Source organism: Symphodus melops, assembly GCF_947650265.1.
Source record: "Symphodus melops genome assembly, chromosome: 4".
NCBI lineage: Eukaryota > Metazoa > Chordata > Actinopteri > Labriformes > Labridae > Symphodus > Symphodus melops.
In genome coordinates this window covers 5,503,666-5,518,535 of record NC_136694.1, presented here as the reverse complement: position 1 = coordinate 5,518,535, position 14,870 = coordinate 5,503,666, and the positions used below count along the sequence as shown (strand labels likewise).

Here is a 14,870-nt window from a genome sequence, read left to right as displayed (position 1 = left end):
TGTAATAAAACTATAATCAAAGGGACATAAGAAAAGCTTTTTGGAATGCTTGTTTTTTTTCCACCGTGATTCACTCAGAAATATGTTTCTTTTTTCAACTTTCAATAAATTCATGTGGCTTAGTTTCCAATAACTTTCTGATTTTGCAATCCAAACATGTGAGAGACCCATGATGAAACATGATACATCAACTGTTAATGAACTTGTTCAGTTCAGCTCCATAGAAACAAAGAGCCTTATTTCTGCTTACACGTAACACATCCTTATATAACACCTATGCTGAACTGGTCCACTTGACATCACCACACTAGCTCTACTGTCTAACTATTGCTTCAGGTTCCTCGGCTTTTTTTGAAATGTATTTCTTTTTTGTTTTAACTTCTTGATATGTTAGAAAAAACATCATCGTTTTGAGCCTTGAAAGAATTTAACTGATAAACCTGTAGGCTATATTCATTGCCAGTAGGGTTGTGTTATTTTTTCAATGTCGGTACATTTCTTTTCTGGGGCATACTTTAGATAACCTACCTAAATGGTATTCCTATTAGTTAACCAGCGTGATAAGGGTAGACAGAATGCTTCTCACCTGTGGTTGTTGCACCTTTAACGTCAGTGCTCCAGTTTTGCTGAGTCTGGCTCCGCCTCGGTTACTGTCTATTTAAATATTTTAACCTGATTTCGTGTTTCGTGCCCTTTTTATTCAAAGTGTTTGAACGATCATTGACAACTGTCGGGAGATGTTTATGGTCTGTAGACATACAAGCCATAAAACCTGTAATTTTCCCACTAAACAAGCTCCCTGTTATCACTGAAATGTGTCCACCAGAGGCTGATTAGTTAAAAGTACTGGTTACATAATGATGCTTCTAGTTAAGAAAACAACTATTTCTGCCCCACTCTTTTGTTCATGTCCTCATCTACGAGTTAAAGTCATCTGAAGCCCGGCAGTAATTGTGGGCGGTGCCCATGCTACAACAGCCAATCAAGATCATGTCCGTCAATAAAGTAGCACCAAAGCGGACAGTTCTCGGTCTGAGTGACTCGTAAAGTTGTGTTGACTTTCACCGTTGGCAGTGTTTGTATTTATGAAGACGGAGCTCAATGAACAGCTGGCAGTCGCTCGGTATCTGTAGCTTTCAGGAGATCAGACCGACATGAAGCTCCTGGACGAGCGGATCTGTGTGCTTTTTAAGTGCCACTGGCAGCACACTCTTGTCTTCTGGAGTGTGTTCTTCAGTTTCGGCCTGTGTATCGCTTTCCTCGGGCCCACCATCCTGGACCTGAGGTGTCAAACCCAGTCCACGCTGCAGCAGATTACCTGGGTCTTCTTTTCTCAGCAGCTCTTCCTGCTGGTGGGCAGCAGCGTGGGAGGACTCTTCAAGAAGACGTGAGTGAGTTTGTGCTTGTGAGTTGGATGTTTTTAGACCATAACACCAGATCGTATCTGAAGGTAATCAAGTTAAGACTAATTGTGCCTGTGGGACTGAAATTAATATTGAGATAACATAAAAATCTCTGATAAGAAATTTACTTTAGAGGGAAAAAAAGATAAACGAGGAGTAAAAAAACAAAGTGAACCAAACACAGAGATGTTTTTTTACTAAATTGTTGTTAAAGCGCAAAGCTCATGATGGCTTAAGCTGGATCTTTGTAATAGGTGAGTCAGGGTTTTTCCCTGCTTTTTGTAAAGTGTCTCGAGATTTGGCACTCTACAACGATTGGTTGGTTGATTGAGTATTGTTTTCCTTTGTTAAAGTCATGGAAATACACCAGTTAAATGTGTATGTTTATCAGCAAATGGTGCCTGCTTTATTTAACCTAAATACCTAAAATGTATTTTAGGCATTTTAGAAATAAAAAAGCAAACAAACAAACGTTACAACACACAGTACAGTGTTGTGATGTCAATATAACATCACTGATATAGCACACACTAAGATAAAAATGTAAAGACCATAATAAGGGATGAAGAAGGAATACAAAATAATCATAACCATCCCAACTGGTGGAGGTTTAATGTTCTTTCTTTCTTTACTTTATTTATTTTTTTAGGGACAGTGCATATGAATGAACAGCTTTTACAATTACAGTTGTAAAAGATGCCAGATTGTAGCAGAAGTGCGAGTTTCCATCTGTTGTCCCTCGGCAGGTAACATAGACAGACACATTACAAATAAAATACAAAGGCACACAAGACACAAGTAACACAAGACAATAATACAAGGTAAAGGTTAAACGTGGTCACAGACTTGGTGTTCTTTTATCCACTGTTTGAGGTGTGTTTTGAAAGTTACATGTTTGTGAGTCTCTTATTGTGAGTAGTCGAGTATTACAATATTTAGGTCCTTTGACTAGCAGTACAGATTGTCCGAAAGTCGTGCGTCTGGGACTTCACAGTCTCCTCAGGCTGTGGCCCTGGTGCCGTCCCAATGACTGACTTCAGCTTTAGAAAGTGGATGAGGTTCTGCTTGACCCTTTAAGATTCTCTTGAAGATTTCTCAAACCTGGCTACAACCCAGCCTTGATGTAAAACGATTGATATTCATGGTAGACGGAGTCAGTCTGAAGTATCTCAATGTCCATATTGAGATGTTCACTGACAGTTGCTTTATTCTTAATTTGACTATCAAATCTGGGGTATTCAAATACATTTTTTTTGTTCAGGCTGTCCTTCACACATTGAACACTCTGTAGACCTGACATGCATGTGTGTGTTATTAGAATCTGAGGTGAAAATAATCAGATGTTTTCCATGGATGACACATGTATGCAAAATAACTTGTGTCTGTCTTTGATCACAGACGAGTTCTTTGATAAATGGATTGTTTGACAGTCCTGCCACCTGTAAGTCCTGTCAGATGAATCATGATTGGACTGTAACACACCTTTCTCACAGTATCAAAGTGTTTCACCCTACTGCTACTTCCCATTATACGAATACATTTATACAGTAATGACGCCAGCAGTCACGAGGTAAAAACCTGCCCATCAGGAACTAATATATTTCAGTCACACACACACACACACCTAAGGCCATGCCTTTAGGAAGGGGTTCAGTCACTTGCCATAGGACACTTACATTAAGACTACAGGTCGGAGCAGGTGATTGAACCACAATCCTTTGAAATTAATAGACAAAAAAAAAATAAAAAAATATTTGTAATTAAACAGAAACACGATAGTTTACATTTATAACATTTGAATGTTTGTATGTCATGTTAAACAAAAAGTCAGAGTAACACGATCTTTATTATTATAGGAATATGAGTGTGTTGATCATCCAGTCAAGGTCTGACATGCTTCAGTGGATACAGATGGAACTAGAAGAAAGTTCAGGGTCTGCAAGATTCATCTTCATGGGATGTAAATTCATGGAAATCCATGCAACAGTTATAAAGATCCTGAAGTGGGGCAAGGTCAGAGTCATATTTGCAATGTCAGAAATCAAATTACATCAGTGAACAATGGCCCTGTTAGGAGCGGCCCTGTTCTCTCTTTTCCCTCCTTTATATTCTGCACACTCTTCTTGATTCTCCCTCATCCTTCACCTGCCGCACACCTGAGTGTCATCTGTGCTCAGGGAGGAGAAAGGGTAGAGGAGCCAGGTAAGAGAGACTCAGTCACACTTTGACCAGCAATGTGGCGAGGAGCTCTCATACCCAATTTTAACTTTTCCCTATTTCTTTCTGTATTTCAGAATGAGAATCGCTTTTTATTGCCAAGACCATTTACATAAACAAGGAATTTGTCTTGGTGTATTGGGGCAAAAAAAACCCCAGCTAACATGGGAAATAAGGCTAAAATAACAAGTACTCAAATACAAAAAGATATGAGAAGCAAATGTTGAATATAAAGAATGGAGGGTGGAGTCGATGATGGCAGTGTAGAAGTGCACCATCATGGTCTTTGGCAGGTTAAACTTCTTCAGCTGCTTCAGGAAGTACACCCTCTGCTGTCCTTTCTTGATGAGGGAGGTGATGTTCAGTTCCCACTTGAGGTTCTGGGCGATGATGGTCCCAAGGAAGTAGAAAGAAACCATCCCAACGATGGTGATGGTGATGGGAGTGGGGGGAAGTCTCTTTTTCTTGAAGTCAACACAGTTTCTACCGTTTTTTCTAGATTGTTAGCTTTTGTTTTGTTAGTTTGGGTTGGAGATCACCAGTGGTCCTACAGTATTGTTGGTCTATTATGTTCTTGGCTCTGCACAATTTCAAATTATTGTGGTTAAGGAGACCATAACATGCCCACATGTATACATTCTTTCTCTGTCCCTCCCTGAATTAGTCAGCTGTGTCTGGATTGACTGGCTGTTTGGAGTCACACAGGGTTTATGCAACATGTTGTCGGCCTGTTTGGTAAAGATTAATACAATAGAACCAAGGCCTCCAGGTAAGCATTCGATCATTGAAAAGATAAGATAATTAGGAGATGACTATGGCTGGTGTTTGAAAAGACATTCAAAACTTATTCAAAAAGTGAAAGTCATCCTTAACTATTTGACATTGTGGATAAATCTTTATGTTTAGAAAAGATGTTTAGAAATCCACTTCTTTTAAATGCAGTTCACAATCACACATAATTGATTTTCAATACCAATCTCATATTTTTAACTGTAGCGACTTAAATGATTGCACAAGTGAGCAGTGCATCACATACCAATGGATAAAAAAAGGCAAATAAACCTGGATACCGAGCGTCAGCACCCAGAGGTCTTTCTACTTTGGTTGTTGAAGCTTTACAGCCTAAATACCCGCTCAGTGTAAATTGGCTTCCGTGAGGAGTGCTCCCTTTCGGATGTCTCAGAACTCTCTTGTTAACATTACACATGCACATACATACCACCTCTTCTTCTCTAGATTCTCAGGGAAGGCGGACGCACACCGCCTTCCCTCGAGATGTCAGAGAAGACACCGGTGTCACAGCACAGTCGCTGAGGATCGGACCTTTGTAATTTTGTTGTGCTTGTACTTGTACCTGTAACAATGACAAATAAATGCATTCAATATGGTACCATATTTGACATTTTTACATGGAAAATGTAAAGTATTGAATTATATCTTTGCGTGGGCAGGATTTTACCGACCCCTGCAAATTATTTTAAGAAATGCAGCGATAATCAAAACCCTTTCAAAACTTTTATAAACACATTTACAAAATCATGTGTTTCTGACACAATAGCACCCACAAAAACAGCCACACCCTGGATCTAGTTCTTAGTCTGGGTGTAAATGTCAGCTCCTGCTTCACCAAATTTATCAGCAAAAAATCAGCCCACTTTTCAGCCCAAATTGAAACAGGTCCTATATTTTAGTTTATTTACAGGTATGTATACTGTATGTGCATGTATACGTATGAGTGTGTGTATTTGTATGTAATATGTATGCTATCTTAATGTCTTTCTCTGTTGTTTTTTTAATTTTCCTTTGGTTTTGTTTTGTTTTTTAAGCATTGCCTGCGGTGCACTTTGGTCAGATGAAACTGTTTTTAAATGTGCTATACAAATAAACTTGACTTGACACTATAACCATATCCATTTTATTAGCCTGTTGAAAAGAGTTGATGGGTGTACTACTGACCCAGTATCACTCTGTTTTCCAGCAGACATATGTTATATTTGATACCGATACAGTTTAAGAGGAAGCAACCACAACAGTGGAGGTCACCATCATTTTGATACTATATGTTTTGCAGACAGTGCTGAGAGTATTTGTAACTGTGAGTTAGAGTATCCTGTGGATAAGCACTACAGAAATGTTCTTTAATAAAGTTTTTTGAATAAAAGCATCAAAGTTTATTAAGAGTGTAAGTTCAGTGTGGTTCCTTTATACATGTGTAACTGGTGATCAACGCCAGAACTGATTTGAGCTGCTCTACGTGTAACTTTATTAGCCTTTGTATCACAAGGGCTTGAAGACATTTCCCAGAAACCAAATAAAAGTAATCTAGGACAAGGTTAAACATGTGGTGTGGGAAGTTCTGAGAATACCGGGTGAAGATCATGTGGAGGTGTACAGCTGCTGGAGGGCTGTGATAAAGTCACTTGGTAAATAAAAGCTAGCGGAGTAGAAAGTCATCAAGGTGACTTTACTCAAACAGCAAAACCAGGTCTGAGTAATGGTGCACAAATGGGTAATGTCTTCTGGTTTTAACTCTCGATGTGCAATGAGTCGCTGTATTATATCGTTAAATCGCTGTCTGTCCTTAATCCTGTGGGTGTCGTCTTTTTCTTTGTCTTCTTCAGACTCCTGTGCTCCCTGTCAGCGCTCTTCTGCTGCACTTTTGTCATCTCACTGGTGTTTGCGGTCATACCATTATGTAACCATGTAGTGTTGTTATCCATCGCCATGGCAATTGCTGGTCTATCAATGGGAGTTATTGACACCATCGCCAACAGGCAGCTGGTGAAGCTGTACCAAAAAGACTCTGCCACCTTCCTGCAGGTCAGTGTGTGTGTGTGTGTGTGTGTGTGTGTGTGTGTGTGTGTGTGTGACTTTAATCTTTGCCACATTGCTACTTTTTTAAACATAGTTGTTTAAAGGCTCTTTAACTTTGTCTTCTTTTTGCTATGAAACACACAACTTTATGTGACATTATTCATCTTTAACAGATGCCTCCATGTGTTTTCTAAAGGAAAACTGTTTTCAATCTCTTCTTTTGGGGTATGGATTTTAAAACCCTGTACTTTGCTTCAGCATCAACACACCACGTCCAGAAAGGCAGGATTAGAACACTCAATCAAAAAGAGGCAAAGACACCGTAGGGATAAATAACTTTCCATTACACTGTACAATGTACAATACCTCTACTTAATATTTATTATGCTAGAGTCAATCTTACTTGTGCTGATATTGAACATAAAACAAATAGATAAAACCATTATAGCCTCCCCCATCTCCTCAAATAAATTAAGTACAAGTACTACTACACCTGTAGGAGATTTGGGCATTCATGTTCACATGTTCACAAAAAGAATTGTGCTCACACTTGAAGAGAAAAGTGATCAATAACTGAGGCAACATGCATGAAAAAAGTTTCAATGCATTTGTTCCCTTACTGCTGTATCTTCTGGGTTATTTATGTTCCTGTCTCCTCCTAGGCCCTGCATTTCTTCATAGGCCTGGGAGCTTTGGTTACGCCCCTTGTCGCTGATCCTTTCCTAGCCGAGGACTCCTGTGTTCTTGGTGTCAACTTTACCGCCAACTCTTCGTCTTCTTCTACCTCTGACCTTGGGCACCTCCGCAGCAGCATGGCCGGGCAGGGAGCAGCGCTTCCAAATATCTCCCAGTATCCTCTGCACACAGAGGGCCGAGTCATCACCAGGGTGTCGTATGCCTTCTGGATCATGGCCATAATCAATGTGAGTTTATGTCATTATTCATGTTGTTTGTTCACACTGTATAAGATTCACTGTCACTGTCACTGTCTTGACGGTGTACAGCATGGCTTGATTTGAGGTGTGTCCAACTACATTTTGTGATATGAGTGGTACACAAATGGGCGCTAAGGGAGGTGCAGCAGGACGCAAAGACGCTGGATTAAGTTGTTGTTTTGGAGTAACATGAATCAGTGTCAGCTCTCATTCCCTTTCAAAGCTCAGTGTGTCTGCAGGCTGGCACATTGTTCTTCTGCAGATTTTAGTTTTTCATTTATAAATGAACCAAACTCTGACCAGCTCATTTAACGTCTCTCCTTTCACTGCAAACTGCACAAACAGAACACGCACAGGATGCTGTGTCAAATGTGTTCCAAGCAGACTGAGGCATTTCCATATCATCAGACATTTTATCAGTCAATAAACACTCATGCACGAGGCGAAAAAATCTACAGACATGCCGACAGGATAAGTCAGGATCTATGTTAATGTTCTGTGTGCTCAACATCAAATAGAGGTATAGCAGTAGACATTTATCAACTTGTTTTCTCTGGCCAAAAAAAGAGAATCCAGAGTTGGTTAGCAGCTCTGTGATGTTTACGTTAGGTACAGCAAAGCTTTTAGCTAAAGGCTAACATCTGTAACCTCTCGTGCTGAATACTCTCACAAGCAGATTTTCAGTTAGAACAAAATGTATTCAGCATGTAAGCACGGCCGATGTTGATGGGAATATTTACTTTGTATTTCATTGGAAACTGAAGTAGTAGAACAATTGTGGCTGGGCTTGATGAACAGTAAGAGTTACGTTTATTCAAGGGATAAAAAGCTATCTTGTTGAAACAGCAACATCTCGACTTAAAGTTTTGTCAAATCAAATAGTTGTAAATGTATGCAATTTATAGTAAATGATAAATGGACTTCAGCTTGTATTGGATTTTTGTAGTCTTCTGACTACTCAAAGCATTTTTACACAGCAGGTCACTTATACACTGATGGTAGAGGCTGCTGTGTAAGGGACCATCAGAAGAAACTCTTCCCATATACAAACACTCATGCGCCGCCACTGACAGCAGCAGAAGTAACTTAGGGGTTAAGGGTCGTGCCCAAGGACTCATCGGACATGTGGCTACAGGAGCTGGGGATCGAACCCCTGACCATCCCGTTAAGAGACGACCAACACTGTCAACCAGCCAACACAGCTACCTCATAGTATGGAACAGCTGAAGGAAGGGTTAGGAGGAGAGAGAGTGGGATTACATTGGATGCACAAAATATCTCCCTAAGCTATCTGGCACCCCAATTATTTTCATTTCTCTCGATATAAACCTTGACATTACCCCGAAGACAAGATGATAAGCTCCCAGAAATACCTCTTCATTTTCTGTTTGACCTAGATCTGTTTGATGAAAAAAAGAGAGATAACAAAGGCTGGATTCCTCTTTCATGTGGAGATGCTCAAAATTTGAATCAGCTGACAGGAAATGTTGTGTAACGAGCATCTTTATGAGCTTGTTTGTTTGTGTCGCTACAGCTCCCTGTGCCTGCAGCAGTGCTCACATTGATGTACCGCGAAAGAATGCTGCCTTGCTCCAGCAAGAGTCAACATCTGCTGGACAAAGACTCTAAGACCAGCAGAAGTCCTAGTGGGGAGAGTGAAAGTCACAATGTGGACACTGAGGAAGGTAAAGCTTGAAGTGTAGGTGTGTGTTATAAACTCTCAATGCCTATAAAATGTTCGACCTCTCAGTGTGCTTGTCTCTTCAGGTCACGGGAGTTTGTTTTGCTGTTGTAACACTGCCAACATCCGAGGTCATCCAGCTACTTTCTTTGTCATCCACGCTCTGGGTGGGGCCATCCTCTTCATCACTGACGGGATAATAGTGAGACATCCTGCTCACATTACAAATATACATACAAAAGTTAAGCACTGAACTCTCTGCAAGAGGGTTCTCAAACTATGAGGAGTGGCTAAAGGTTGTAGTGGTAGAAGGGCTTGGAGGATGAGCTCTAACACAAAGATTCTGCTGGAGGTCAAATTGACAGATGGTGTTTATGACTAACAATGTCTGGTTGTTTGTTGTATTTTAATCAGGGGTTCCGATAGCCACTAATTTCCCTGTGAACTAAATGTACATTTTACATCAACTAAAGTTCAAAAAACACTCATTAAAAGGTCAACACTAAGCACAATTTATTTGGCACATATTTACACAGGATCATAGCATCTGTTGCTAAATCATGTCAGATTAGTTTGCAGACTGGCTAACATTAGCAGTGCTAGTGATAGCTGTTGAATATGCCAGTTTAACCTGACACAGCCACTCTCCATTTTATAGATCAAATTACTGCTGAGAGTTGCCACATCTCTAAGATCAGACACTCTTTAAAACTTCAGATATTGCCTTTAAGTTATCACTTTTTTACTTTTTCTTCAAAGTAATTACGAGATTGCTGTCTGTGACTCTATGGATACACTGCAAACAGGAAGTGATAATAGCTAATATGGCAAAGTTTTTTATGGTGCCACGAGCAAAGGGATCCAAATATCAGACCTCTGCTCTGTGTTAATCAACTTTTGTGTTTCCTGTCGCGCAGGGCTCCTACGCTGGCTTCGTCTATACCTACGCGGTGTCCCCTCCTCTGCTGATGGGTCACAAGACTGCAGGTTGTCTGGACAGTATATTTTGGGCAGCCATCACTTTGGGAAGATTGGCTTTCATTTACCTGTCTAGCAAATACACATCATCCAGGCTGCTCACCATTAGTCTGGTAAGAACACAATTAACCATAAAGTAAATATTTTTTGATCGCAAACATTTAAATAGATACTTATGAGTAACACTCCACCATAGTTTAATATAAAAGATAATAGAGCAGATGTCATATGAGAGGTACAATCAAATATTTGACCTGGCCACATGCCTGACTTCATCTGGTGGTGTCATCCAGAGGAGGATTAAATATGCACACAAACAACAGGATCTTAAAGCCAGCTACTTTGTCGTGCTCAACCTTTTATTTCTGCACTTGCAAACAAAGAACAAAATTTTACAGCGTTGAAATGTCACGACGCTGGAAATGTTTATGTCAAACCAAAAACTTACAGTATTTATTGGAAAAAGTGAACACAATAAGATATTTAATAACGTACTGTGTCTTGTTACATAGAGATAAAGCTTTGACATGTTCTTTAAGCAGTTTGAATAATTCCCCATATCTGAGCATGGAAACAAACTGGAATTACAACATCTGAATGTGCATCACCTCTGAAAGTTAATATACTGTAGATATCCTTGAACAAATAGCTGACCTGTTTTGTTTCATGGAGGTGACCTCTCAGCTGCTTGATTCTTCAGTATGTTGCAGCTTAATGCTGGACACTAAACTTTAAGAAGGTTTGTTTGTGTTTGTGTTTGCTCAAAGCAGCTCAAAGAGACGAGGTTGTTGGTTACCCGAATAACTTACATTTATCATATAAGACACATTATCTATAATAAAATAACACTGATTCTGACTCATGTCCACTCAATACCAGCACCAACTTTTGCACAGATCTGCCCTCTAGTGGAATATGAGGTGAACAGCCTGAAGCAACAGATGAGCAAAGAGTCATTAGATCTTCGTGTATTTGAAGGTTTTGACTTAACGTCGACTGTAAAATCAGACTTTAATTAATTACTGAATATGTTTATCTGATATGTCAAATGTTAGGACTTTATTTATCTCCAGAATGTATCAGACAAATGTGTGATTAGAGAACAAAGAAGGAACTATTCTCAGGACAAACCAGGGCCATTTTGTACTTGGACAATAAATAAAAAAACAATTTAATTTAGTATCTTAAAAGCTTAATTATTGGTGCCCCCACTCCTCATAATGTGTAAAGTTAACAAACCTCAATGAAAGACGGGTTTATTTAGACGAACTCCCCAGATATATAACTTCATTACTTGTGTAAATAAGTGAGTATAAAGTAAATTCTTGAGGTGTACATTTTAAACTACATTTATTTCACACTTTGCTTCTGAGTTATCCAAGTCCTTTATACCATCACACACACCCAAACCCTGTGGCAGAGGCTGCTTTGCATATAATGTAGCAGTACGATTCTAAGCACATTCACACACATGCATATCCATTGCTTCATTAAAAAACTAAAATATTTTTAATGCTGTTTATTAGCAGGGTTGAAAGGATTACATTTATTTCACAGTTTAGATCTCGTGCTGACCGGTCAGGTGTCTGCTCTCAGTTTAGTCTTTTGAAGATGTAGTTTGTGGTTGCAGCTTATACTGAAGCTAACTAGCACCTTTCTGTGGAGTTGTTAGTCAACTGTTTTTCCTCCTGCAATATGCAAGTTGAAGGCCTTTTTTCCCCCAATTTAATACAATGTGTGCATAGTTGCTGGGATTTTTATTTGAATCAGATGGTGTTTTATATGTTTAGTTTGCTTTTGTGGGGCGGCTGTGACAAAGTTGGTCGAGTCATTTGTCTCTCAACTGGAAGGTTTGATCTCCAGCTCCTGGAGCAACATGTCCTTGGGGAAGACATTCCACCCCAAGTTGCTCGCGCTGTTTCGTTGGTGTTTTATGCATGTAATGATTTTTTTGGGTTTTGGTGAGGACTCTAGCAGCAGCGTTCTGGATCAGCTGCAGTTGTCTGACTGATGTTTTAGGCAGACCTGTAAAGACACTGTCACAATAATCAAGACGACTGAAGATAAGTCCTACTGGGACATAAGTCCTTTAAAGGGATACTTCACCCATTTGCATGAAGCTTTGTATCATTAGAAACATGGTAGTAGTGTTGAATGGTCGTGAATCCAGCCCTCATTTTGCCCTGAGACGAGAAAAATATGTTTTTCTTTGCCTGGAAGTTTTCTTCATGTGATGCAATATGACGCTTTTTGCATCACATGAAGAAAACTTTCAAGCAAAGAAAAACACATTTTTCTCATGTCCTCAGGTGATGTTAGGCTGATTTTGTAATTGCCTTGATGTGGCTTTTAAAATGTAGGTCTGAGTCCATCACTACGCCCAGATTTCTTGTCTGGTCTTTGGTTTTGAGTTTAACTGACTCAAGCTGCGGGCTGACTCTCTGTCGCTCCTGTAGATGTGACATGCGGGGTAAAAAGCACTTTAAGCGCAGAAGAGTAGAAAAGCACTATAGCCTACAAGCTCAAGTCCATTTACCATTTACTGTACAGAGGTGTCTGTATGTTCCTAATTGCATTCAATAACACGAAAAGACACAATGCGTGTTGAGATAAAACGTGGATAATAAACAACCACACTACTGGTGAGCAGTGTTTCTGAAATACAAACTTCTTCCTTACTGTGTTCACACAGATGTGCTTCACAACATGGCAACACATCTGTCCATGTGTCTGTAGTCTTTCATCATTGGCCCAAACCTGATTGAAAGATGTAGTGAAAGTTAAATATGGTTTACATTTTTCTTAAAAAGCAAAGGGCACAGTGTATTAGCCAAACATGCTACGCTCACACACAGGAAAGGTCAGAGAACACAGTGATTGTTCATGCTGCACAGTGTAGCTGTGCTTTAGCTGCACCTGTCCTGGTTTGTGACTCAGCAAACAGGATCTGTGTCACGTGGAGCTCTTTTTAAACCTGCATTCCAGAGACTGTAGATAAACCAATCCCGCTCTTTGACAGAGAAACTGCTCTGTGGGATTTTCTGGATTAAGTTTGTTTACTATTCAGGGTCTCTGTTCCCTGAGCTTCATAGCCGAAATAGCTCAGTTGGGAGAGCGTTAGACTGAAGATCTAAAGGTCCCTGGTTCGATCCCGGGTTTCGGCAGCTGGAGGGCTGTGTTTTTTGGAAATACACTTTCCCTTTGTGAGTCAAGCCTCTGACTTTCAACAGTCCTGTTTAAGATTCTCTATGAATCAGATATTCCCTTGTGTTCATAAAAGTCTGGATGCTTGATGTCTGTTTGACAACACTGGTCCTGTATGTTTGCTTGCTGTGTCTTTCTTTTGTACTTTTAATATATTGGATGATGAAACATTCCCTTAGCTTCTAGACTGCAGTTTTTTCTAAGGCTGTCACTGCACAGATTTTGTCGTACTGTACACAGAATAAGGTCTGCATCATGTTCTCCTGTGTTGATTCACTCAAAGACTGAGTTGAAAGCTAAACACTAAAGAAAAATACCACCTCATGAAGAGCAGCATGTGTCACTGGGCAAATTGTATATCCCACTAAGATATGCTAATGTTGTAAAATACAGTCAGTTATAGTTGAGAGTAGGTCGTTTGAAAAAGAAGAAAGGATTTTAAGGTCTGAAATGAACCCTTAGATCAGATACAAAGCTACAGATCATGTGCATGTCCTCATTTGATCATGAGCTCTGTCCGTTGTGCTTTGAGCAGGAAACTCATAGCAGTGTGATTGGGCTTCTTTTTTTTTTCACGTTTCTTCCTACTTATTTATTTAGAGTTCATGCAATTTCCCCCCTTCAAATCATCTTTATATTCCCAGGTAGTCACATTTGGCTGATGTAAAATGTTAGATGAAGAGAAATGACTTGAAGACCACAGTGTGTTTCCTGTGTTTGAAATGCAGCTTTTCTTGTTCCAAAAGTCAAGCCTTAGATAAAGAAGGCTTGCTGTGACGTATTAGCAGTGGGGGGGGGCATAGTTTATGATTGAAGAACACAAGGTCCCAGGTTTGGGGCGGAGGCAACCTGTGGCTCCTCTCCAGCATGTCAGTCCCCCTGCACTCTCTGTCTTTTCCTTTTTCTTTTTTAAAGCTATTTTTGGGGCTTTTTGTCTTTATTGTCAGCTTCCAGCACACGGCTGCTGTGATGAGGACTAAAGCCTTTGTACATGGGGTGCCTGATGTAACTGTGAGGCTAATGGGCACCCTGCACTCCCCGATGTCTGCCTCTATCCACTTTCCTGTCTTTAATTAAAGGCGTAAAGAGCCCAAAAAATAAACCTTTGAAAATAAAAAGGTCCCAGGTTTGACTGTTAAAGAGCAAACCTCAAAATAATACACACTCTACAATGGAGTTCTAGCCAACAGAGCTAAAATATATAGCTTTAAATATATACAAATACAACCTTTCAAACATCAAACTTGCACATAAATTTACTTAACAGTGAGTTAGCATTTGTCAGTGAGGGGAAACATGATCAGAGAGCAAATGATTTTGAATCCTGTTTTGATCATCTTCATTGCTTATAATTCTTCACTCTGTCGCTCATACCAAGAAAAAACAAGCTAAATTCTATCAAGCACAAACCCAGTTGATTGATGAAATGACTAGATAAGCAGATGACATGTCATCTTGGAGTATATTTGCATCAGTTGAGTGTTGTCTGTTCAGTGAAGCTTCATGTTTGTTCATGCAGGACAAGCCGAGGTCAGCTGACAGCCTGCTGATTGAATCATTGTTTTAAATGATCAACAAACCAATCCCAGCCCGTCACCAGACGGTCCGTCTAAACACAACTTCCTTCTCTTTGATTCC

The 14,870-nt window shown here is 39.9% G+C and overlaps 1 protein-coding gene across 1 annotated transcript in view; it reads left to right on the top strand.

Annotated features, from left to right (window-relative positions):
* Positions 1-1,019: 1,019 nt before the first annotated feature.
* mfsd4aa (major facilitator superfamily domain containing 4Aa) overlaps positions 1,020-14,870 on the top strand; it is a 17,684-nt gene continuing 3,833 nt past the window's right edge. The window contains exons 1-6 of the mRNA XM_079342637.1: positions 1,020-1,387; positions 6,242-6,440; positions 7,097-7,357; positions 8,904-9,054; positions 9,137-9,252; positions 9,968-10,141. Of these exons, the coding sequence (XP_079198763.1) occupies positions 1,155-1,387; positions 6,242-6,440; positions 7,097-7,357; positions 8,904-9,054; positions 9,137-9,252; positions 9,968-10,141 (1,134 nt within the window). The 5' untranslated portion in view covers positions 1,020-1,154. The remainder of the gene's footprint in view (positions 1,388-6,241; positions 6,441-7,096; positions 7,358-8,903; positions 9,055-9,136; positions 9,253-9,967; positions 10,142-14,870) is intronic.